The 25,909-nt window shown below is 55.1% G+C and overlaps 1 protein-coding gene across 2 annotated transcripts in view; it reads right to left on the reverse strand.

Annotated features, from left to right (window-relative positions):
- PDE4D (phosphodiesterase 4D) overlaps window positions 1-25,909 on the reverse strand; it is a 95,432-nt gene that overhangs the window by 36,167 nt on the left and 33,356 nt on the right. Inside the window, exons 1-4 of one of the 2 annotated variants that reach the window (XM_029058172.2) lie at window positions 21,640-21,715; window positions 5,491-5,682; window positions 3,780-3,816; window positions 1,479-1,552 (exon numbers count right to left, since the gene is read on the reverse strand). In XM_029058172.2, the coding sequence (XP_028914005.1) occupies window positions 1,479-1,552; window positions 3,780-3,816; window positions 5,491-5,682; window positions 21,640-21,704 (368 nt within the window). In that variant the 5' untranslated portion in view covers window positions 21,705-21,715. Of the gene's footprint in view, window positions 1-1,478; window positions 1,553-3,779; window positions 3,817-5,490; window positions 5,683-21,639; window positions 21,716-25,909 lie in introns of those variants that run through there. The other variant, XM_029058180.2, reaches the window with a different exon arrangement.

The raw sequence follows: 25,909 nt of genomic DNA on the forward strand, positions 1-25,909 counted from the left end.
ATCCATCCATGCATCAATGGAATTTATTGAGCACTGTACTAAGCAATTGGGAGAGTACAATACAAAGTCTGTAGACAAGCTCTCTGCCCATAAGAAGCTTACAGTCTAGTGAGGGAAATAGACATTAATAGAAATAAATTATGGATAGGCATATTATAATAATAATGGTATTTGGTAAGCACTTACTTTGTGCCAAGCAAAGTACTAAGCACCGAGGTGAATATAAGGAAATCGGGTTGGACACAGTCCCTGTCCCATGTAGGGCTCACCATCTCCCCATTTTACAGATGAAGTAACTGAGGCCTAGAGAAGTGAAGTGGCTTACCCAAGGCCACACAGCAGACAAGTGGCAGAGGCGGTACTAGAACCCACAACTTTCTGACTCCCAGGCCTGTGTTCTATCCACTATGCCATGCGGCACCTAAGTGCTGTGGGGCTGGGGAAGGGATGACTAAAAGGTGACAATTCAAGTACAACAGCGACGTTAGAAATATGTACCTATGTAAGAATATGTACATAAGTGTGTAAGTTCTGTGGGTCTGAGGGTGGAGTGAATATCAAGGGCTTAAACTGTACAGATTCAAGGGCCTAGGTGACACAGAAGGGAGAGGGAGGAGGGGAAATGACAGCTTAGTTGGGGAAGGCAAACTACCATTTATTAAAATAACAATAATAAGCCATTGTTTCTGGGGTTAATTTTCATCGAGCTCTTTCCCATCGATAGATGCATCGAGTTTCCTCCACAGCCTTGGTGGAAGAAAGAGGCAGAGATGGTGTGTACCAACTCTATTGGACTTTCCAAGCGTTTAGTCCAGTGCTTGGCACACAGAAGGCGTTCAGTAAATACTGCTGATTGACTGAGGGCAAGATCGACAAATGGCTGTTGCTCATACGTAGGCTGAAAATGTAAAGACCCAGGGCTGGGAAAGCCAAGTGGTCACCGCTGGCCAAAGGCACCTGGAGTCCAGTGACCGTATGGTTGCCTCTTGCCAGGAGTCGGCCATGCTGGGGACTTAGGGTGCAGGGGCTGACCGATGTGAGACTCTGTCTGGTGGATGGAGTCCATATGTGCTCTACTCCCAACAGGATTCTCAGAGAAGCACGTCTAGTCCATAACAATGAAGAAAAGTCCTCTCCCCAATCCCTGCAACTCACACCTGGTCTAAACCAATGAAATAATACCCCTTCACCCCAATCCTTGCAACTCACACCTCACCAAACCGATGATGAAACATTCCCCCCACCACCCGCCCTAATCCCTACAACTCATGCCTGGTCCAAACGAATGAAGAACACCCCGGCCCCCAACCCCGCACAGCCGCAGTACCACCAGCACCACCCCAATTCCCTGCAACTCACACCTGACCCAAACCGATGAGGAAGAACCCCTCAGATTCCCATCAAGGTATGCCTGACCCAAACCAATGAGGAAACCAATGACTGAAACACCCCCACCCCAAGGGTGAACCACAACTCACTTGCTGGGTGCCCGGTCCTGCATGTTGGTCAGCGCAGCAAAGTTGTTCCGGACCGTCCTCAGGCTGGCCAAGACCTGCAGAAGGGCAGATTTCCAGCATCACCTCGGCGGGGATCCATTTCCGCTGCCCCAACCCAAACCCAGATGTGAGAGATTCAGTTCAGGAGGCTTAGGGGGACTGGCTAGCTGGAGAATGCTGATCTCCAGTTCCCGGCTCTCTCCTGGCCTGAGGGCAAGCATCTCTCTGCCTCCTGGCTGGGTGCCCAGGGCAGAGGCTGGGCCCGGGAGTCGGAGCCACCTCGGCCCACAGGCCCTGGGGCAGCAGAAGGTGCTGGGATGAGTCTTGGGCAGGGGGTTGGTCACTGCAAGGGAGAGGGGATGGGTCTGGAGCAGGCGGAGAGAGACTAGGATGGTCTCGCGACGCCTCTGATTAGTCGTTCAGCCATCCCACATCTGCCCTGCCCACTCCCTCCTCGTTGGGCCAACTGTCATCTTGACTCCTCTCTGCCTGCACCTGGCTGGACTGCAGAGCCTGGACCCGTTGGTCCATTTATTATTATTATCATTATTATTATTATGGTATTTGGTATAATGGTGTTTGTTAAACACTTACTATGTGCCAGGCACTGTACTAAGCACTAGGGTGGACACAAGCAAATCAGGTTGTATACAGTCCCTTGTCCCATGTGGGGCTCCCAGTCTTAATCCCCATTTTCATTCATTCATTCATTCATTCATTCATTCAATAGTATTTATTGAGCGCTTACTATGTGCAGGGCACTGTACTAAGCGCTTGGAATGCACAATTCGGCAACAGATAGAGATAATCCCTGCCCATTGATGGGTTTACAGTCTAATCGGGGGAGGCAGAGACAAAAACAATAGCAATAAACAGAATCAAGGGGATGTACATTTCATTAAAACAATAGCAATCAATAGAATCAAGGGGATGTACATCTCATTAACAAAATAAATAGGGTAATAAAAATATATACAAATGAGCGGACGGGCACAGTGCTGAGGGGAGGGGAAGGGAGAGGGGGAGGAGCAGAGGGAAGGGGGGGAAGGGGGCTTAGCTGAGGGGAGGTGAAGTGGGGGGCAGAGCAGCAGCAGAGGGAGCAGAGGGAAAAGGGGAAGCTCAGTCTGAGATTTTTCACAGTCATTTTCACAGATGAGGCAACTGAGGCACAGAGAAGTGAAGTGACTTGCCCAAAGCCGCACAGCAGATGAGGAGCAGATCTGGGATGCAGAATGTCTCCCTTACCCGGATCATCCAGGTGGCCACCCCTCCCCTCCCCCTCCCCCATGAACTGGCTTTTTCCCAGGCAGCAGCCGGTGACTCCAAGCACCGCCTGGGCCCAGCATAGGAGGACAGGGGAGGCTTTCTGCACCAGCACCAGCCTCACCTTCCCCGGACAGGAGAAGCAGCGTTGCTTAGCAGAAAGAGCAAGGGCTTGGGAGTCAGAGGTCATGGGTTTGAATCCCTGCTCTGCCATTTGTCAGCTGTGTGACTTTGGGCAAATCACTTCACTTCTCTGGGCCTCAGTTACCTCATCTGGAAAATGGGGATTAAGACTCTGAGCCCCGTGTGGGACAACCTGATTACCTTGTATCCACCCCCAGTGCTTAGAACAGTGCTTGGCACATACTAAGCGTTTAGCAAATACCAGCATTATTATTATGAACAGTTGGACTCTCCCTTTGTCACCTCAGCCTCTCACAGCTACAGTAGTCCCCCATTTATGAGATGAGGAGACTGAGATCCAGTGAGAGGGAGAAACCGGCGTCAAGGGCAGGGGTCGAGCAGGGAACAGAATCCAGGTCTCCCGCCTCCTGGGCTCGAGGACTTCCAAAGGCCGCCCAGCCTCCGGGCTGATCCGGGTAATGCCACACTAAAGGAGAGGCCCTAAACCCAGCTCCCCTGGTGGCTCCTCTGAGATAGGGTGACCACTCGGCTGAGAAGAGTCTGAGACCACACTCAGGGGAGGGAGGGGACAGCAGCACTATGGGGGCATTCCAGAGAAGGGGGAGCAATGTGGGGTGCCCTGGGAATTGGGGGAGCTCATGGAGGTGTCTTGGAAAGAGCAGTGCAAGGTGTCCCGGGGAGAAGCATCGAAGGTCCGTGCTTGCCTTTGAGCACTGAGCGGGGAGCAGAGCAAGATGAGGCTGCACTCGTGGCACCTCGGAGTTCCCCGGGCTGTCCTCCGCCAACAAGAGCAGAAGGAAGGACTATCCAGACCCCAGGAAGAACTGAGGCCAGAGTGGCAGTGCAGAGGCTGGGGAGTGCTGACCAGAGCCCTACCTGAGCAAACGGGGTCACGATCAGGTCATCTCCATGTCTGAAAGAGAAATCGTGGTCTGTGAGGGAGCTGCCGGTCATTCGGGGCGCTCGGCTTTCTGCGCCAGCGCCAGCCTCACCCTCCCGGGGAAATTCCACCCTGTTCCCTCTGGCTCCCCTCCACCATCAACCTCCTCTCATCCTCCAGCATTGCTCCCTCCTCCTGCTTTGGCCACAGAGATCCCAATAGACTGGAAGCGCCTCGTGGATCGGATTGGGTTCTGCACGCAACACATGCTCAATAAATACTACTGATGGGTTGAAGGGACATGGGGTCAGTGTGGTCGATCTGGAGCAGAACCAGGACCAGTGACAGGATGAGGGCCAGCCAGGGCCAGAGAATAGGTCAGGGCTAGCATCTCCCAGCTCAGCGTTTAGGCCAGGGCCAGGATCAGCCCAGGGCTGGGGTCAGGGTTGGCATCGCCAGGTTCAGTGCCTGAATCAGGGCTGGGATCAGGGTTAGCGTCACCAAGGTCAGCACTTGGGTCAGGATCGGCACGGCACCGTAACTAAAAGCTGGAGAGAGTACGATAGAGTTAGTAGACACAAATTGCAATAATAGTAAACCGTGGTATTTGTTAGACACTTACTATGTGCCAAGCACTTTACTAAATATTGGGGGTTGGTACTGTATAAGCAGATCAGACACAATTCCTGCCCCATGTGGGGCTCAGTAGTAGGGCCAACAGTTTTCCCAGATGGGGTAACTGAGGCTAAGTGACTTGCCCAGGGTCACACAGGAAGCCAGTATTCCGTCCTGGGCTATTTTCAGCAGCCCTCACGGACCTGATGAAGCGTGTCTGCCTAAAGAGAGCGCGTCACGGTGCTGGAAGAAAGAGAATGGTCCGAGAGCCCGCTGCACTTGGCATTGGCCCCGAGGGACCTCCTCCGGGGTCAAATACCCCCCAGCACAGGGGCGGGACAGGCAGGCAACCCTTGAAAAAGGGGACCCTCCTTCAATCTTCTTAAATTTTCCATGGAGCGGTGATCTGCCCATGTACAATTGTAAATTATTTACTGATATTGATGCCTGTCTCCCCCTCCAGAATGTAAGCAAGCTTGTTGTGGGCAGAGAAAGTATCTACCAACTCTGCTGCATGGTACTCTCCCAAACACCTAATATGGTGCTCTGCATAAGTAAGTGCTCAGTAAACACCAATGACTGCAATCCAAGCTCCTGCCAAAGGTAACAGTGGAAGCTTTGGGAGTTCACTGGGAACACAGGCAAGATGGACTTCACAAGCGAGGTTCGGGGATGGAATGCAGTAGGGCCCCCCACGCCTCTGACGGCGGGATATGGTGAAACCGCATTCTAACCACAAGGTGAAGCAACTGAATCTAACTGCTAAGTGATGCTGGAAGAGGCCCAGGGAGGCCCCAGCGAGGGCCTCAGGCATCGCAGAAGCAGGAGGTCTCTGGGGTATCATCCCATCCCCCAATAGGGCTGTGGAAGGGTACAGAGCCGCCCTGTGCCAAGGCAGGAGGCTGCCACTGGTTTGAACCAGCCTGAAGGGACCCAATCCTCCCCCCTCCCTTTAGGGGCACACCGCCAGACTCCAGAGGAAGGCTCCAGTCCCCCAGGCCCCACACCACTCCCCTGGCCCCACACCGCCCCCCGGCCCCGCACGGTACCCCCTCTGCCCCCACACCTCCCTCGGCCCCCTGCAGCACTCACATGTCGCTGGCGATGGAGGAGTTCCTGGACACGGACTTCGGGGAGAGGTCATAGTCGCTGTCGGAGCGGTACAGGAAGGACTCTCTGCGCTGGCCATGGACGAAATTGGCCTGGAGGACGAGCCCGGAGCCCGGGCTGGTCATGGGATCTAAGGGACTCCGTCCCGCGGACGGACCATTATCCACATCGAAGCTGGAACGGAAGGAGAAGCATGAGGAGCCAGGGTCCCAACACTCGACTACGCACCATCCAACCGACTGGCTACCTGCAGGGGCGTGAAAAGACCGGCAGCTCCCTGGGGCCAGCGCCCTGTCCCTCTGAGCCCGGCCACAGCCTCAGCCGGCACCCTACCCTTCTGAGCCACGGCCAGAGCCCTGTCCTTCTGAACTGTGGCCACGGCCAGTATCCAGTCCCTCTGAGTCATGTCCAGAGGCCCATCCCTCTGAGCCACCGTGAGAGTCCTGTTCCTGAGAAACAGCCAGAGTCCCATCCTTCTAAGCCATTCATTCATTCGATCAATCATATTTATTAAGCGCTTACTGTGTGCAGAGCAATGTACTAAGCACTTGGGAAAGTAGAATACGTTAACAATAATAATAATATAGTATTTGTGGAGCACTTACTATGTGCCACGCATTGTTCTAAGAGCTGGGGTACAAACAAGGTAATCAGGGTGTTTCAGGTGGGGCTCCCAGTTTTAATCCCCATTTTACAGATGAGATAACTGAGGCTCAGAGAAGTTAAGTGTCTTGCCCAAGGTCACACAGCAGATAAGTGGCAAAGCCGGGATTAGAACCTCTGTCCTCTGACTCCCAAGCCTGTGTGCTTTCCACTAAGCCACGCTGCTTCAACAATACTGCTACAAAAATAAAGAGTGACAATCCCTGCCCACAACGATCTCACAGTCTAAGGGGACGAACGGGATGCTAGAGTCTAGAGAGACCACAGCCACAGCCAGCACCCCGCCCAACTGAGCCACAGCCAGAGCCCCAACCTTCTGAGCCACGGCCACAGCCAGCACCCTGCCCCTCCGAGCCATGGCCACGGCCACAACCAGCACCCTGCCCCTCTGAGACACAGCCATGGGCATGGCCAGCACCCTGCCCTTTCTGAGCCACGGCCACGGCCACCGTCCTGCCCAATGAGCCACAGCCAGAGACCCGTTCCTCTCGACTGCAGCCATCACCAGCACCCTGCCCCTCTCAACCACAGCTTGCGCCCCACCCCTCTATGCCACGGCCACAGCCGGCATCCTGTCCGCCTCTCTGGGGAACTGCCAGGACCCTGGCCGCCCCTCTGGGCCACAACCAGCAACCCGTTCAACCCTCTGGGTAACGGCAAGCACCACGGCCATCTCTCTGGGCCACAGCCAGCACGCCATCCGTCCCTCTGGGTCATGGCCAGCACCCCGCCCGTCCCTCTGGCCATGGTAGCGCCCCATCCATCCCTTTGGGCCACAGCCAGCAACCCGTCTATCCCTTTGGGCCAAGGCCAGCACCCCGTCTGTCCCTCTGGGCAAAGGCCAGCAACACGCCCATTCCCCTGGGCAATGGCCAGCACCACGTCCCACTGAGCCATGGTCAGCACTTCATTCTTCCCTCTGAACCACAACTAGCACTCCACTCTTCCCTCAGGACTACAGAGAAGGTCAGCATTCCATCCCTGTGAGCCACAGACATAGACAAACACCCCATCCATCCCTCTGGGCCACGACCAGAACCCTGTCTGTCCTTCTGGACCACGGCCAGAAACCAGCCCATCCCTCTGGGTCATGGCCAGGACCCTATCCATCCCCCTGAGCCATGGCTAGCACCACGTCCAATCCCCTGGGCAATGGTCAGTGCCTCATCTGCCCCTCCGGGTCACGGCCACGACCAGCATCCCATCTGTCCCTCAGAGGCCTCGGATACAGGCCAGCACCCCTTCCCTCTGGGCCAGGATTTGGGCTAGCACCAGGGAGGCTCCCGATGTGCAGCAGTTGGAGGGAAACGACGGGACTGACGGCCATCCCTGGCCTGCCACCGCCCCCACCCTCTGCTGCTCTGCCCAGAGCAACGGCTCCTCTATGCTGCTGGAACAAACGGTGCCGCTCCAGGGACGAGTGGCACTGCTCCGACTGACGCCCGCCGGATCCCCTCTACTGTTGGAACGAGTGGCGCTGCTCTGGCCGACGGCACAGTCTCCCCTCACTGCTGGAACGAGCGGCACTGCTCCGACTGATGGCATGGGCTCTCCTCCCTGCTGGCATGAGCGGCACTTCTTCAGATGATGGCACCGGCTGCCCTTCAATGCTGGCTTCATCAGTGCTGCTCCTGCTGAGGACACCGGCTCCCCCACTGCTGGTGTGAGCGGCACTGCTCCTACCGATGGCACCGGCTCCCCTCAGACCTAAGAACTCGGCAGACAGAGCCCAGGCCTCCCAGCTCCCAGAAAAGCCTGCCAGGCACTTGGCACTCTCAGACCCCAGGGGCTGCTGAGTGAATTGCTGCTCCAGGCCCAGTGTCTGGGGCTGCTGCCCATGCCTGGCATGTGGGGTTGCTGCCCATGTCCGATGTCTGCGGCTGCTGCTCCTCACTCTCCCCACAAGGCCTAGGGCTGCTCCTGGATCATTCTGCTTCCCAGATCATTTTTCTACAGAAAAGTTCAGGCCATGTTTCCCCACGCCTCAAGAAACTCCAACGGTTGCCCATCCACCTCCACATCAAACAGAAACTCCTCACTGGAAGCAGAGTGGCTTAGTGGACAAAACAGGGGGCTAGGAGTCAGAAGGATCTGGGTTCTAATCCCGGCTCTGCCACATGGCTGCGTGTGACCGTGGGCAAGTCACTTAACTTCTCTGGGCCTCAGTTACTTCATCTGCAAAATGGGGATTAAGAGTATGACCCTCTGTGGGAGAGGGATTGGGTCCAACATGATTCGCCTGTATCCACCCCAGCGCTTACTAAAATGCCTGGCACACAGTAAGTGCTTAACAATGCCACAATTATTATTATTATTTATTAATGCTATTATGAAAGCATTCAGTCACCTTGCCCCCCTTACCTCACCTCACTACTCTCCTACTAAAACCCAGCCCGCACACTTCATAACTCTAATGCCAGCCTTCTCACTGTACCTCGATCTCGTCTCTCTTACCGCCCCCTTGCCCACATCCCACCTCTGGAAGGCTCTCCCTCCTTGAATCCGACAAGCAATAACTCTCTCCCCCTTCAAAGCCTTAGCGAAGAAGGCTCACCTCCTCCAAGAGGCTTTCCCTGACTAAGCCCTCCTTTCTCTTCTCCCTCTCCCTTCTGTGTCATCCTGACTCGCTCCCTTCATTCATCCCCCCACAGCACTAGTGCTGAAATTTATCCATTTTTATTAATGTCTGTCTCCTCTTCTAGATTGTAAGCTCTTCGTGGGAAGGCAATGCGTCTGTTTGTTATGGTGTACTCTCCCAAGCGCTTAGCGCAGTGCCCTGCACACAGTAAGTACTCAACAAATACGACTGAAAGAATGAATGAATGCTCAGGACGATGGTAGGGCTGCAATACCAGATGTCATCCACCAGGTGGGGGCCCTCGTCAGGGACAAACTGGGACCCGGTTTATATCAATCAATTATATTTACTGAGCCCTAACTATATGCAGAGCACTGTGCTAAGCACTTGGGAGAGTAATAATAATAATGTTGGTATTTGTTAAGCGCTTACTATGTGCCGAGCACTGTTCTAAGCGCTGGGGTAGACACAGGGGAATCGGGTTGTCCCACGTGGGGCTCACAGTCTTAATCCCCATTTTACAGATGAGGTAACTGAGGCACCGAGAAGTTAAGTGACTTGCCCACAGTCACACAGCTGACAAGTGGCCGAACCGGGATTCGAACCCATGACCTCTGACTCCAAAGCCCGGGCTCTTTCCACTGAGCCAAGCTGAGAGTACAATAAAACAGAATCAGCGGACACGTTCCCTGTCCAAAACGATCTGACATCTCCAGGGCCTGTGCCCGGCAGGCCCCACCGGAAGGACAGGGTGGATGTCTGGCCATCTTTCCAGCTGACCACCAAGTTCTAGGCCGCAGGGCAGATCGGTCTCTGCCCATTCTGCCCCCGCCCACAATGCCCGCTGCTGAGATCTGAGGCTCGGACCCGGTGTCCTTGTCCACAGGGAGACCCAGTTGTGCAGCGGGAGGGGACGTGCCTGCAGAAAGATCCCCGCCCCCACTCCTGCCCCCAGACTCTGTAGCTTGTCACCGGTGCACCGGATAACACGATATAGCACGTCATGTGATGGACCTGACTGCCAGATCAGCCCAGGGGCTCCAGTGGACACGAGAATGCCCCCTGCCGAGGCCCCGGCTGCCACACCCCAGGATACACAAAGATTCCAGAGTGCACTGCCATGGTCTGGATCTGTTCACACCCGTGGTACACATTGCCAACACACTTTCCCTACTCTCCACCTACGGAAACTCAGGGCATGGAGCCGGAAGCCTGGATCCCAGAACCAGGAATACGGAGCACAGATTCCGGAGCATAGAGGACGGACACCAGAGCGTGGCACACCAAGCCCGGAGCGTGGAGGACAGAGTCCATGGGCATTCTGGGAGTGTTTGACCGGCTCAGCAGTGAGTTTCCAGAGCATTCAGGGGCCACAGGTGTCCTGGAGCCAGTCCCAAGTGCGTCTTTCCAGGCGGCTGGACCCACTCTGGAGTTGGGAGGAAGTGGGAGGTGCAGAGCCTGGCAGGTCAAGCGGGAGCAGTCGGGCATGATCAGATAAGCGATCGGATGGAGATCAGGTCCAACCTGGCAGGGTCAATCTGCGGGCATTGCCTGCTGCCAGAGTGGACTCAAACTCTCCACTCGGCAGGCACCCCGTTCTGAGCTCTGCACCCAACGGATGCCCAGTCTGGCATCCTGCACCCAGTCCAGTGCTCTACCCTCAGCAGGTGCCCAATCTAACATCCTGGACCCAGTCCAGCGCTCTATACCCAGTCTGTGCTCTGCACCCAGTGGGAACCCAATCCATGCTCTGAAACCAGTTTGGCGCCCTGCACCCAAAGGGCACCCAGTCTGTGCTCTGGGCCAATCCGTGCCCTGTGTCCAGAGGGCAACCAAGCCAGATGTGTCCCAGAGCGGAGGCTCTGATTTCTCCTCCCAGAGACAGGCTGGACCTTGGCCCAGCCAACCATGCACCAGCCTCGGGGAGGCTTTCTTGTGGGCACAACACAATCTGGCATTCCTGCCCAAACAAGGGAGACGAGGGACCCAGGGCCCAGGGGCAGCGTCGGAGTGAGGCCAGTCCTTGGGGCAAATATGGACCGCCACCCGCTACCCTGAAAGTCAATGCCACTGCTGGCTCCCTCCCTGAGCCAGGCCTGACCGTGCACCCAGATGTGATTCCCAGCTGCTGGGAAAGGGAGGCTCTCGGACCCCGGCCCTGCCACCGTCCCCATGGGGAACGTTTCCAGGATACAGCGGAACCGTGGAACCCAGAATATCGGCAGCCACTCGGGACTTTGAGGGACCAGGCCTCGGCTCATGGGGGTGCCAGGGAGGGGCGACAAGGGGGCTGGCAGGGTGTGGTGTGGTGGCGGAGGGGGGAGCTGGGAGGGCAAGAGAGTCTGACGCGTTGCTGTGGCTCGAGGCCCAGCAGCCAGCCACTGCCCAACCCTGAGCAAAGCAGAGAGCTGAGCCGCCTTCTAAAGATGGCACGTGGCCAGAGCCGGGCATAGGCGGGGAAGAGGGGAGGGCTGGGATGGGGCGGGGCACGGTGGACAGGCCACGTCAGCTCCCACCAGACACAGCTTTTGTCCAGTCACACGACTCTACACCAGGTTCAGACCAGCACACCCCGGCCCGCCCTGCCTCACCCCCTCCCTGGCCCAGTGCGTCCCCCACGCCAGCTCCAGGGCACTGGGAGGACAGCGTGGCCGTCTCTCTCCTGGTCACTCTGGCTGCCTGACAGCACACTATCCCAGTCGTCCTGCTGGACTTCCCGGTGGCTGGAAAGGACAAGTCTTCCTGCCCCAATTGGACACCCAGGCTTGCAATTGGGCTCTGGCTTCCTTTAATGAAGTCCTTTAGCCACCAAAGAGAGCTAGTCTTCACTGAAACCCTCGAGCCCGTTAGCCGGCCCGAGATTCCCAAAAGAGAAATATTCACACAGTGGGTCTTGGCCGCCACGGCCGGTGATGCCAGCTCCGTCTGCTGACGTGGGGTGGGGCGGGGATGGGCCGGGGCTGGGCCGGGTGGATGTATCGCCACTTGACAGAAGGCAGGGATGAACCCAAGCCGACACCCTCGGAGCTAAGTTATTCCCATGATGCAAGTTCTGGTGTGAGACTCTTTTACAAACACCCTCACTGTTTGCTTCACACACCACTTCCCCTCGGACAAAACAAATTACAAAGCAGACTACCCCCAACGAGTGCCCAGAATGGTGTCCTGCCTACAGCGGGCATCCAGTGCAGTGGCCTGCCCTCAGTGAGCAACCAACACGGCGCCCTGCCCTCAGCAGGTGCCAAATGCAGCAGGGTAGAGTCGCAGTGGGGGCGGTCAGACCACGGGCCTCGGCACGGGGGGGCAGAATCCTCGGCAGCGGGTGGACTGGGACACAGATCATTCACTCATTCATTCAGTCGCATTTATTGAGCACTTACTGCACGCAAAGCTTGGGAGAGTGTAATGTAACAACAGACACATACCCTGACCACGACAAGCTTACGGCCCCCGTCACTGACCAGTAGGACTGGCCCAGGCCGGAGCCAAACTAGCAGCTGGCAGAGGTCTCATGGAAGACTCAGCTTTCCGGTGGCACAGCATCTCTGGGCAGACCCCAGGGCGACATGGTTAAGTCACCTGACGTCAGGCCCCCCCAGAGCAGGATCAGCATGGAGATGCTGAGAGGAGCATGGAGCACGTGGATGGCATCACAAGGTGCCGGTGTAGTTTAGGCCCAGCTGGGAATGCAGTGATTTAAACTGGTTGGACTGGCACACCCAGGGAAACCCTCCTGGGAATAGCCGTGGCTGCTGTTTCCCTTCAATCCTCAGTTCTCTGGAGGCAGGAAACATGCATGTTTCTTCTGGTGTACTTCCCCAGGCACCTAGTACAGTGCTCAGCACACAGGAGGCACTCAATAAATGTCTTGGTTGATTGGCCTGTTGACCATCGTAAATAAATAAACACAATTCCAATTTGCCCTTCTTGGTTCATTTTCCTCCCTCCTCTTTAGACTGTGAGCTCCATGTGGGATCTAATAATCTTTTTATCCATTCATTCAATAGTATTTATTGAGCGCTTACTACATGCACAGCACTGTACTAAGCGCTTGGAACATACCCCAGTGCTTAATAAAGTATTTGACCCCTAGTAAGGATTTAACGAATACCACATTTACTACTGTGATTACTGTTGCTGTTATTAATTAAGAACGTAACAACCATTAAACCTCTTAATTATCAACAGCCTTTATGGAGCACTTACTACCTTCAGAACACTGTTCTGGGCACCTAATGAACGCAGAGTGCCTTGCTGGGCACCTGTTTGCACAACACCGTAGCGGGTGTCTTCTGTGTTTAAAGCCCTGAATTAGGTGCCTGCTGTGTGCCGAACAGTGTATTGAGCACCTACTAGGAGTACAGCACTGTACTGGATGCTTGGAAACATGCAAAGCCCGCAAACAAGGCAGTCCCTGCCTCAGAGGAGGTCAGACTCGAGTGGTTGGCGGTATCCGGAGTTCTGAGTCCGCTCTCTGGGCAGGGCGGGTCAGCCAGTCCCCGCTAACCTCCAGTAGCAGCTGCAGGGCGCTGCCAAGGGCTGGCCCCAAGGGGGATCCCCGGGGCCCAGGGAGGTAATTCATTCATTCAATCATTTATTGAGCGCTTACTGTGTGCAAAGCACTGAATCAAGAGCTTGGGAGAGTACAGTGTAACAAGAAACAGACACATTCCCTGCTCACAGGGAGCTTACAGTCTAGAGGAATAATAATCACAATAATTGAGGTATTTGTTTAGCGCTTATTATGTGCTAAGCACTGTTTTAAGCCCTAGGGTAGATACAAGGTAATCAGGATGGACACAGTTCCTGTCCCACATGGGGCTCACAGCCATAATCTCCATTTTACAGATGAGGTAACAGACCCAGAGAAGTGAAGTGACTCGCCCGAGATCACACACGGCAGACATGTGGCAGAACCGGGATCAGAACCTACGTCCTCTGACTCCCAGCCCCGTGCTCTATCCATTAAACATGCCATGGTCTCGGCAGCAAAGGCGGTCCAGGATCCGGCTCTGGAGGAGCCGGGGAAGTTTTGGCGGGCTCCTGGCTCCCAGGTCAGGGCCTGGGGCTGGCCTATGCAGCCGGTGCTTTAAATGCTTGGGGATAGGAACAGGATGGGTAGGGGCGGGGTGGGGTGGGGCCATCGGACTTGAACCCCGTACGGGCTAAAGGCCAACTCCAAACTGCTCCCCAGATTAGCTGCCAGCACAGAGGAGAGACCCTGGGGGAGATTCAGGTTGACGCTAGGAGAGACGTAGACTGAGACAGAGGACCCAAGCGTGGAGAGACAGATGTGGGAGAGATGTCTCAGGGTCCAGAAACCAAGGCACTACTAGAAGGACCGATCCCAAATGAGGATTCCTATCCTCGGGAACCAAAGAGAGGTTGTCAAGGTGATGGGCAGGGAGAAACTTGGGGGTATCTCAGGGACTCCTGTGACCTTGCTGCCCTTCAACCTGCCCATCCCCCTCCTCCCTTCCTGCCCACACTGCCCTCTCTCCCCACGCCTATGCCATCCCTTCAGCCCCCACTGCATCCGGGCATTGCCCCTTCCCCTTCCACACTGTCCCCCCAGCACTGACTGTTCCCCGAAAAATGCTCCGCTCCATCCCTGAACTGGGTACCTTGACTGCTCCTACCAATCAGGGCACAGACAGCAAACCTGGAGGAAGGGAGGGATGGAGGGAAGGAGAGAGGAAGAGAGGGAGGGAGAGAGAAAGAGAGAGAAAGGAGGGAGGGTGAAGGAGAGGAAGCGAGGGAGAGAAAGAGAGAGGGAGGGAGGAAAACAGAGAGAGGGAGGGAGAGGAATAGGGAGAAGGGAAGGGAGAGAAGGGGAAGGAAGAGGAAGGCGAGACGAGGGGGAGGGAGAGAAGTGAGGGGAGAGAGGGAGGAGGATGAGAGGAGGTTGTGGGGGAGTGAGGGACGAGTGCTGGGTACAGGCCAGCCTTTGGGCACCTGGGCTTTCTGACAAAATCAAAATGGCCGATCCCCTCCCCCTGCCCTTCCCTCCCGCCCCCGGCGTGTCCTGTTTCATTCACGCCAACCCTCAAGGTGACCGGCCTGGTTTTCAACCGTGAGGCCAGAGGAAGCTAACACTGCAGCCTTTCAGTCCAGACGGGAGCTGAGGCGGAGCCATGTGAGAACCCTGATGCTGAGGAGGAGGCACGGGGAAGGCAACGGGATTTCCAGTTCTGCCCAGGCTCCCAGGCTTCTGCCCTGTTTAGGGGAGACCCCATGGCCAGTCGGGGGGAAACTGTGGTCAGTGGAGAGACCCCGTGGCTGAGGGGTGAAGAAAGACCACCCTCTGAAACTTTGGACATGCTACTTCACCTCTCCGGGCCTCAGTTTCCCCATTTGTACAAGGGAAATGGGATCCCTTCTCTCCCAGGACTGGTGTGAGGGCAAAATCGGATCCCAGTGGGAAATCACCAAAACAATACTTGTGGACAAAGTCACTGTGATCGCAGAGAGCACAGTGACTTCTTCTGAGGTGGAAAATCACTTCTTCACATGGGTGAGCTCAGGGAATCCGTTCCCTTGCAGAGCTGTGCAGCTACAAACATCAGCAGGTCTGGAGGGGTTGGGACAGGTTCCTGGGTTAGCATCTGTTATACATCACTGGGGGAGAGTCAGGGGTGTGAGACAGCTCATGCTGGGTCACTGGGGGAAGAGTCAGGGCTGTTGGATGGCGTGTGCCGGGTCACGGATGAAGATTCAGAGATGGAGAGGGAAGAATCAGAGCTGTCGGATGGTCCGGGCTGAGTCACCACGGGGACAATCACAGTCAGGGTTGTTGGACGGTCTATTCTGGGTCACTGAAGCAGAGTCAAACATGGAGAGGGGAGAGTCAAGGGTATTGGAAGGTTCATGCTGGGTTGCTGGGGGAGAGTCAAGAATGGAGAAGGAACTGTCAGGGATGCAGAGGAGAGATAGTGCTGAAGAGAGGAGAGTCAGGGTTTTTGAACAGTCAACAAACAGCTTGTTTCCCCAAGCATACTCCCACTCCTGCTGGAGTCAAAACCACCAGTATTCACTGAGCACATACTACATGTATGATGCTGACCTGGATGCTTACTGGGTGCAGGGCACTGTAGTGGATGCCTCCCGAGGATAGAGCACTGTGCTCTGAGCTTGGTCATTCCCCATCCTGGTCCCTCAGTGTTGTTTGGTCAGTGCCTGTTTTCTGCAAAAATGTTCAGCCCATGTTCCCCACTCCTCAAGACACTCCAGTGGTTGCCCATCCATCTTCACATCAAACAGAAACTCCTATCATTAGCTCTAAAGCCCTCAATCACCTTGCCCCCTCGTACCTCACTTCACTACCCTCCTACTACAACCCAGCCCGCACACTTTGTTCCTCTAACGCTAACCTTCTCACTCTGCCTCGATCTGGCCTATCTCGCCTCCGACCCCTCACCCTCGTCCTCTGGCCCGGAATGCCCTCCCTCCTATCTGACAGACAACATCTCTTCTCCCCACCTCGGCTTCAAAGCCTTATTGAACGCATATCTCCTCCAAAAGGACTTCCCTAAGCCCTCCATTTCTCTTGCCCCACTCCCTTCTGTGACTTGCTTCCTTTATTCATCTCCCCTTCCAGCCCTACAGCACTTATGTCCATAGAGAAGCAGTGAAGCCTAATGGACACAGCATGGGCCTGAGAGTCAGAAGGACCTGGGTTCTAATCCTGGCTCTGCCACTTGTCTGCTGTGTGACTGTGGGCAAGTCAATTCACTTCTCCGTGCCTCAGTTAACTCATCTGTGAAATGGGGATTAAGACTGTGAGCTCCATGAGGGACAGGGACTGCTTCAACCCAAATTGCTTGTATCCACCCCAGTGCTTAGGACAGGGCCTGGCTCTTAGTAAGCACTTACCAAATACCACAGTCATTATCATTATCATATCTCTAATTTATTTATTTATAGTCATGTCTGCCTCCCCCTCTAGACTGCAAGCTCACTGTGGCAGGGAATATGTCCATTATATTGTACTCTCCTAAGCACTTAGTATAGTGTGCTGTACAAAGTAAGCACTCGATAAATTCGATTGACTGACTGACTGACTTTTGATTTCAGTGACCGTGATGCCGGGGGAGACCAGGGACCCTGGTTTATAAAGTCTGAAGTGCACCTGCTCTCAGGAACTGGGCCCTCACCAGGTAAAGACATGTCCTGGGAATAGTCGGGACTCCAAAACTCCAAACAGCAGTACAGCCCAGTACAAGTCCAAGGGGTCTTCCCCGACTAGGCCCTTGTTTCCTCTTCTCCCACTCCCTTCTGCATCACCCTGCACTTGGATTTGCCCCCTTTATTCACCCCTCAACCCCACAGCATTTACGAACTTATTATCATGAACATATCTGTAATTTACTGATTTCTAATGATGTCTCCCCGTCTAGACCACAAGCTCATTGTGGGCAGGGACCGTGTCTACTAATTCCGTTACATTGTACTCTCTGACGCACTTAGTACAATGCTCTGCACACAGTAAGCACTCAATAAATTTGAATGATTGACTGACAGAAGCAAGGGCCTGAGAATTCAAAGACCTGGGTTTCTAATCCCAGCACTGCCAATTTTCAGCTGTGTGACCTAGGACAAGTCACCTAACTTCTCTTTGCCTAAATTTCATCATCTATAAAATGGGGATTCGATACCTGTCCACCCTCTTATTTAGACTATCAACCCCATTTGGCACAGGGATTGTGTTTTACATGAATTAACTCATATGCCCCGAGCTTAGAATAGTACTTGACACAAAGTTAGCAGTTAACAAATACCACTTAGAAAAAAAAGAGGAGCTGAAGAAAGTACCGGTGTTTGTGTGACAGTGTTGTCAGCCTGCGGATTGTGGCTAAATGTTTCTCACCTCGTTTCAGGCGGTATGGATCAACCCCTTCTCTGGGATACACTATATAACCTTGGTGTCAACAACACTGTCCTCTTGTGGGTCTCCTCCTATGTCTCTGGCCACTCCTCCTCCAACTCTCACCCTCTAACTGGGGGAGTCCCACAAGACTGAGCTCTGGGTCCCCTTCTATTCTCCCTCTACACCCACTCTCTTGGAGAACTCATTCGCTCTCACGAATCATCAACTATGCTGACAATTCCCAAATCTACCTCTCTGGTCCCGACCTCTCTCTGTCTCTGCAGTCTCTCATTTTCTCTTGCCCCCAAGCCAACAATTCCTAAATCTACCTCTCTGGCCCCGACCTCTCTCAGTCTCTGCAGTCTCTCATTTCTTCTTGCCCCTATGCCAACCTCCCAGCTATCCCTGTTTCGACTTAGTCCTCTCGCTAACACTGTTCCCTGGTCTGGGAACTCCCTCCCTCCCTACATCTGAGAGATCACAGTTCTCCCCTTGTTCAAAGCTCTCCTCCAACTGCCCCTCCCCCAGCAGGCCTTGCCCAGGATCTGCCAACACCCAGAGCCAGCAGGCACCCCCTAGAACTCTGGAGCCTATTTCAGGCCATTCTCAGCACTCGTGCTAGCAGGCACGCTCCAAGCTACAGTCACCCCACAATACTGACCACCCGGGGGGTACAGCTGTTGGGCTTACAGACTCACCCCAAATTGTGGCCACGCCCTTAGACATTAACTCACTCATTATGGTACTTTCAGCCTGCAGATTGTGGCAAAATGTTCTCACCTCTTTTCAGGTGCTATGGACAACCCCTTCTCCGTGATACACTACGTAACCTTGGTCTCAACAACACTGTCCTCTTGTGGGTGTTCTCCTATGTCTCTGGCCACTCCTTCTCCACTTCTCACCCTCTGTGGGAGCCCCTCGAGGCTCAGCTCTGGGTCCCCTTCTATTCTCCCTCTACATCCACTCTCTTGGAGAACTCATTCGCTCCCACGAATCATCAACTACGCTGATGCGACCACTCATTACAGCCAACCCACGAGATGCACAACCCAAGGATACAGCCGCTCTGGTTGGATGCCTTAACCCGGGTTACATCCCTCCTAGGATACAGCCTTTAGGGTGTCACCTTTCAACCCCGGTCCCAGCCCCTCCATGAGATCTACAACCCAGAGATCCAGCCACTAGGGTTAACAATAATAATAAAAAGAATTATGGTATTTGTTAAGCACTTACCAAGTGCCAAACACTGTTCTAAGGACTGGGGTAGATACAAGGTGATCAGACTGGACACAGTCCCTGTCCCATATGGGGCTCACAGTCTTCATCCCCATTTTACAAATGAGGAAACTGAGGCACAGAGAAGCTAAGTGACTTGCCCAAGGTCACACAACAGACAAGTGGCAGAGCCAGGATTCAGACCCACGACTTCTGACTCCCAAGCCCATGCTCTTGCCACTGGAATGTGCTGCTTCTTGGAGTTAGACAATCCCCTGCATCATTGTCAGATACCCAAACAGAAGAAGTTCGGTTTGGGAATACGAAGTTTTCCATCATGTTGAAAGAAAACAAGTGAATTTATAAAAAAATGATTGCATAAGCCCCTGGTGGGGGAAAAGGAGTTGAGAGGTGTGCCGGGGCCAACGCCGTGAAGCGCAGAAGGGCTTGGCCCGCCTCCCGGCACTGTCTGAAGACAAGAAGAAGGCTGTTGTTCAGTCTAAATTGGGCAAATTCTTCACTAAAGTTGTAAAACCGCCACCACCGCAGTCAGCAGAGCTTGGTGCTCCTGCACAGACTCATAACCGTCCCACACCTCCTCGTTTGGTTAATGTTTGATGTGACGCTTCCAATTACTTGTACGAAGATTAAACAATAGCTTAGTGATGCTTAATGTAACGATCTGCAGCCCATAAAGGAATTCCTTATTACTTTTCCCCAAGTTCGGGGGCGGACCCTAGTCCAAGACAGGTAGGCTTCCAGGTAAACGTAGCCCTCGACCTGTTGGGGGGGGGGGGGGCGGGCATCCAGGAACGGCCGGGGAGGGAGGCCGGGAGGCCGACCCGCAGACAGTGACCAAGTCCCTCGAGGCTCAGGGGTGGAGGGTGTTTGTGTGTCTGTGTGTGTGTTAGTGTGTGTGTGTGTTGGGGACACACGCACACACAGACACACACCCAGACTAAGCTGCGGATCTCCCCAAACTCAGGTAGGTGTGTGTGTTGGGGGGAAACACACACGCAGACACACACACACACACCCGGATTAAGCTACCGATCTCACCAGGTTCAGGGGGGTGGGGGTGGAGGGGGTGTGTGTGTTTTGGAGGGAGCGATACACACCCTCGGACTAAACTGAGGATCTCCCCAGGCTCGAGGTGGGTCATTCATTCAATCGCCTACTGTGTGCAGAGCACTGGAATGTGCCATTCGGCACCAGAGAGAGACCATAATAATAATAATGTTGGTATTTGTTAAGCACTTACTATGTGCAGAGCACTGTTCTAAGCGCTGGGGTAGATACAGGGTAATCAGGTTGCCCCACATGAGACTCACAGTCTTAATCCCCATTTTACAGATGAGGGAACTGAGGCACAGTGAAGTGAAGTGACTTGCCCATAGCCCCATAGCTGACAAGCAACGGAGCCGGGATTTGAACCCATGACCTCTAACTCCCAAGCCCCTGCTCTTTCCACTGAGCCACGCTGCTTCTCTGCCCAGCAACAGACACACAGTCTAGAAGCAGGGCGGAGGGGGAGACAGCAAAGCAAAACAAGTAGTCAGGCGTCAATAACATCAAAATAGATAAATAGAATCATAGATAATAATAATAATGTTGGTATTTGTTAAGCGCTTACTATGCGTAGAGCACTGTTCTAAGCGCTGGGGTAGATACAGGGTAATCAGGTTGTCCCACATGAGGCTCACAGTGTTTATCCCCATTTTACAGATGAGGTAACTGAGGTACAGAGAAGTTATGTGACTTGCCCACAGTCACACAGCAAATGGCATTCATAGAAAAATATATACAAATATACACAAGTGGTGTGGGAAGGGAGAATGGGGAGGGGGGAAGGGGCTCAATCTGGGGAGGCCTCCTGGAGGAGGTGAGCTCTCAGAGAAGCAGCGTGGCTCAGTGGAAAGAGCCCCGGCTTGGGAGTCAGAGGTCATCGGTTCGAATCCCAGCTCTGCCACTTGGCAGCTGTGTGACTGTGGGCAAGTCACTTCACTTCTCTGGGCCTCAGTTACGTCATCTGGAAAATGGGGATGAAGACCGTGAGTCTCCGGTGGGACCATCTGATTACCCTGTATCTCCCCCAGCGCTCAGAACAGTGCCCTGCACATAGTAAGTGCTTAACAAATACCAACATTATTATTAGTAGTAGTAGTAGGGCTTGGAAGAGGGGGTGAGGGTGGGGGGAGACAGAGACAGAGAGTCCCACGGAGTAAGGTGGAGAGGGGGCCAGGGCCGCACAGGCCCCCACAGAGCCCCAGCCCGACTAGGGTGCGGATGTCTGTCTCCCCCGATTAGACTGTGAGCCCATCAATGGGCAGGGACTATCTGTTGCCGAATTGTGCATTCCAAGCGCTTAGTACAGTGCTCTGCACATAGTAAGTGCTTAACAAATACCAACATTATAATTATTAGTAGTAGGGCTTGGAAGAGGGGGTGGGGGGAGACAGAGAGTCTCACGGAGTAAGGTGGAGAGGGGGCCAGGCCCGCACAGGCCCCCATAGAACCCCAGCCGGACTAGGGCGCGGATGTCTGTCTCCCCCCCGTTAGACTGTGAGCCCATCACTATCTCTGTTGCCGAAGTGTGCATTCCAAGCGCTTAGTACAGTGTTCTGCACCTAGTAAGCGCTCAATCAATACTACTGAATTGCACGAATGAACGTCCCCGGGGCGGCGGGGTCCCGTCCCGTCCCACGCCTCGTCGCCCCGCTCCGCCCTCGCCCGCAGCCTGGCCCGCGACGCGCCCGGAGCCACGGCGCTTTCCCGGGGTGCGGGGGGAGGAAAGCTTGGCTCACGTTACCCCGGAGGCTCCGCCGTCCTCAGGGAGCTGGTGGAGCGAGACCTCGGCTTCACGACCAGGCTCATGGTGGGAGCGTCCCCGGTCCCCGGTCCCCGGTCCCCGGTCCCCGGCCCCCGGCCACCGGCTGCGCGCTGGGCCCGGCCGCCCCCGGCCCCGGTGGCCGCTCCGCATCACGTGGGGCCCCGGCACAACCTCCCTCCTTCTTCTTCCTCCTCCTCCTCCTCGCTCCTCCCCCTCTTCCTTCTCTTCCTCCTTTCCCCTCTCGATAATAATAAACGATGGCATTTGTTAAGCGCTGACTCCGTGCCCAGCACCGCTCCGACCGCCGGGGGAGACGGAAGGTCATGGGGTGGCCCCGCCTGGGGCTCACCGTCTTCATCGGTGATGAGGTGGGCATCCCCCCCTTGATTCTATTTATGGCTATTGTTTTGGTCCGTCCGTTCCCCCGATTAGACTGTGAACCCGTCAATGGGCAGGGACGGTCTCTATCTGTGGCCGAATTGTCCATCCCAAGCGCCTACTCCAGTGCTCTGCACATAGTAAGCGCTCAATAAATACTATTGAATACTACTGAATCAAGCAGCGGGGCTCAGTGGCAAGAGCCCGGGCTTGGGAGCCACAGGTCGCGGGCTCTAATCCCCAATCCACCACTTGGCAGCTGGGTGACTTGGGGAGAGTCACTTGACTTCTCTGGGCCTCAGTTCCCTCATCTGGAAAATGGGGATGAAGACGGTGAGCCCCACGTGGGACAACCTGATGACCTTCTATCTCCCCCCACCCCCAGCGCTTAGAACTGTGCTTGGCACATAGTAAGCGCTTAACAAATACCAACATTTTTATTATTTATCCCCATTTTACAGACGAGGGAGCTGAGGCCCAGAGAAGGAAAGTGACTTTGCCCAAAGTCACACAGCCGACGAGCGGCGGAGTCGGAATTTGAACCTATGACAAGAGTAGTTTTGGGGGACAGGACTTGACATAATCATTCTTGCCAAAGTATTTGGCAAGAGCCCGGGCCTGGGAGTTCGAGGACTTGGGTTCTAATGATGCCTCCGCCACTCCTCTGCTGTGTGACCTAGGGCAAGTCACTTCCCTTCTCTGGGCTGGGAGCCCGTTGGGGGCAGGGATTGGTTCTATTTGTTGCCGAATTTCCAGACGCTTAGATCAGTGCTCTGCACACATTAGGCGCTCAATAAATATGATCGAATGAAGGCATGACATGGGGATTAAGACTGTGAGCCCCAAGTGGGACAACCTGATTACTTGCATCTACCCCAGCGTTTAGAACAGTGGTAGGCACATAGCGCTTAACAAATACCATTATTGTTATCATTATTATTATTAATTTTATTATTTACTGAGTACTTCCTGCATACGGAGCACTGTACTGAGCGCTCGGGAGGACACAACACCACAGAGTTGGTCTCTCCTCCCCTCCTCTCTTCCCCCTACTCGGGATGTGCGGGTTGGGGAGGCCGGAGACGGGCATCTGAGACCCCTCAAGGGATGCCCCCAACCCCAACTCACCACCCCGGGGGGAAGCCTGCTTGGGTTGCCCGTTGGAAGACTCCCCCTTTATCCTCCAGGACAGGAGGAGGCCTGGTGGTCACGATGGGCATTTGGATGCGCCTCGCCATGGGAGTGTGGGGAGCTGGGGGGAGCTGGGGGGAAGCTGGGGGAAGCTGGGGGGCGGATAGGAGGGAGCTCGGGGGAAGCTGGGGGGAAATGGGGGGAAGCTGGGGAGAGTTGAGGAAAACTGGAGGGAGCTGGGGGGAGCTCAAAGCTGGGGGGAGCTGAGGGAAGCTGGGGGAAATTGGAAGGAGCTGGGGGGAGCTGAAGGAAGCTGGGGGAAACCGGAGGGAGCTGGGGGAAGCTGGGGGGGAGCTCATGGCAAGCTGAGTGGGAAGCTTGGGGAAACTAGAGGGAGGTGGGGGGAGCTGAGGGAAGCTGTGGGGAAACTGGAAGGAGCTGGGGGGAGCTGAGGGAAGCTCAGGGCAAGCTGGGGGGGGGGAAGTTACGGGGAACTGAGGGAAGCTGGGGGAAACTGGAGGGAGCTGGGAGAAGCTTGGGGGAGCAAGGGGAAAGCTGGGGGTGAACTGGGGGGAGTTGGAGGGAAGCTGGGGTGAGCGTGGGAGGCAGGGAGGGAAGGAAGAACGAGCAGCCTGGACCCTGCCACCAGACCCGACCACCTCTCCCACCCCAACACCACCTTCATCCCCCTAAAAGGATGGTTTGCCTTCTCGGCCCCCCAGCGAGGCCCTCTCTTCTCCCACCACCATCCCCTCCCCTGCCCTCACGAGTCCCCCCCAGACTCCCCCCAACACCCCCTCGAGGGCCTGAATGAATTATCTTTGCAGAGAGCTATTCCCAGAGGGTTGGCCGCTGGCCAACCCCCAGCGTGTCGGTCGGGCCCAATCAGGCGGGCAAGAAACCGGCCTCCTTGCCAACATAAAATAAAACCCAACCCCCCACCACAGTCCCAAATCCAAAGCGCCCGGAAAACTGTGGGCCAGAAACGCCCCGGCGGGTGGGGGGAGGGGAGGGGGGCCGCTGAGCCAGACCGGCGCCACAGGACTGCCCGGCCCCTCCTTCCCATCCCACGGCCCCACGCCCTCCGGCCAACCGGCCAACCGGCCCGCCCTCCCCCTTCTGCAGAACTGTCCACACATGGCCACAACACTGCCCAGAAAACTCTGCCCCTCCAAAGCCGATTCTGACCTCTGGCCTAGGGCATCCAGGACCCTGGAGTGCGGATGAAGAGCCAGGTGGCCCTCCCCTCCTGGCCCCAGGAGCAAGGCCTGTCCCACAGGAGACTCCAGCCTTCCCACATGGAATGTCCCGGGGCTAGAGGGTGGATGGGAAAACCACCTAATCCTCCCTTCCCCTGCTCTTCTCTGGGCTTTCCGAGCTCAAAGGGCAAGTGGGCCGGATCCCAGTCGGGCCAGATGTCCAGCTGGGGCTATAGCAGTGCGGGCCGGGTGCCTGTCACCGTCCAGACCTGAGCCCGGAGAGGGCCCCCGCGGCCTGGGCTCCAGGCCCAGTCGGCCCCCGTCACCCCTTGCCAACTTTAAACTCCTCCACAATGGCCTCCTTGTGTCCACCTTCTCCAGGAACTCCACAGTAGCTCAAAGAGAGTGGAGGACTCAGGACCATGGACGGTTTCCAGACCTGGGCACCCAGCCACCAGTGGAAAACTCAGGGCCCACTAGGTACACAGTGGTGTATCAGATGTCTACTCTACCAGATGTCTACCATGGGTAAGACATTGTACCAGACATCTACCACATACAGAGCGCTGTGCTGAACTCCTACTGCATGTGGAGCACTGTACTGGGCACCTTATTGTTGTGGTCCTGGATGCTGGGGGTACAGGAACTGTGTCCGATCAAATGGTCTCGACGCTACCTCGGAGCTCAGCAGCGTGCTCGGCACAGAGTGACACTTGGCACAGAGTGATTGTGGGATCACCACCATTATTAGCAGCAGGTGCTGAGGTCCCAGGAACAAGGAGCAGAGGCAATCCCAAGGTTGCAGAAGGATAATAATAATAATAATTATTATTATTGTATTTGTTAAGCGCTTACTATGTGCAGAGCACTGTTCTAAGCACTGGGGTAAATACAGGGTAATCACACTATCCCACGTGGGGCTCACATTTTTTAATCCCCATTTTTACAGATGAGGTAACTGACACAGAGAAGTTAAGTGACTTGCCCAAGGTCACACAGCAGACAAGTGGCGGAGCCGGGATTAGAACCCACGACCTCTGACTCCCAAGCCCGGGCTCTTTCCACTAAGCCACGCTGCTTCTTGATGCAGCCTCCAACACACCTGGCTGTGAGCCTAGGCCTGACCCGTAGTGGATAACTACTGGTATGGAGCAGGGGCACTTCCTGTGAGGGCCCCCTCTTGAAGAGCAGCCCTGGGGCTCCACGTTGCCAGGTCCGGGCACAAAACCACCTGCCGCCATCCAAGTCAACAAATCCACTCATGGCAGGTCCTCTTCGGACAGTGGCCTGCAACCACTTTGGAGCCATCACTTCACAGACGTTAGGAGGTGGCTCTGAATCAATCGTACTTATTGAGTGCTTACTGTGTCCAGAGCACTGCACTAAGTGTTTGGGAGAGTATGAGACTTGACAGACACGTTCCCTGTCCACAAAGAGTTTACAGTCCAAGCGAAGGCAGGGGGCAGCCCAAATCAGTCTGGGACCCATTAAATGCTCAACCTCAACGTTTTCTTTCTCTGCGCCTATGCCTAGTCCTGGGT

The sequence above is a fragment of the Ornithorhynchus anatinus genome, chromosome 1 (genome assembly GCF_004115215.2).
Source record: "Ornithorhynchus anatinus isolate Pmale09 chromosome 1, mOrnAna1.pri.v4, whole genome shotgun sequence".
NCBI classification, from domain to species: domain Eukaryota; kingdom Metazoa; phylum Chordata; class Mammalia; order Monotremata; family Ornithorhynchidae; genus Ornithorhynchus; species Ornithorhynchus anatinus.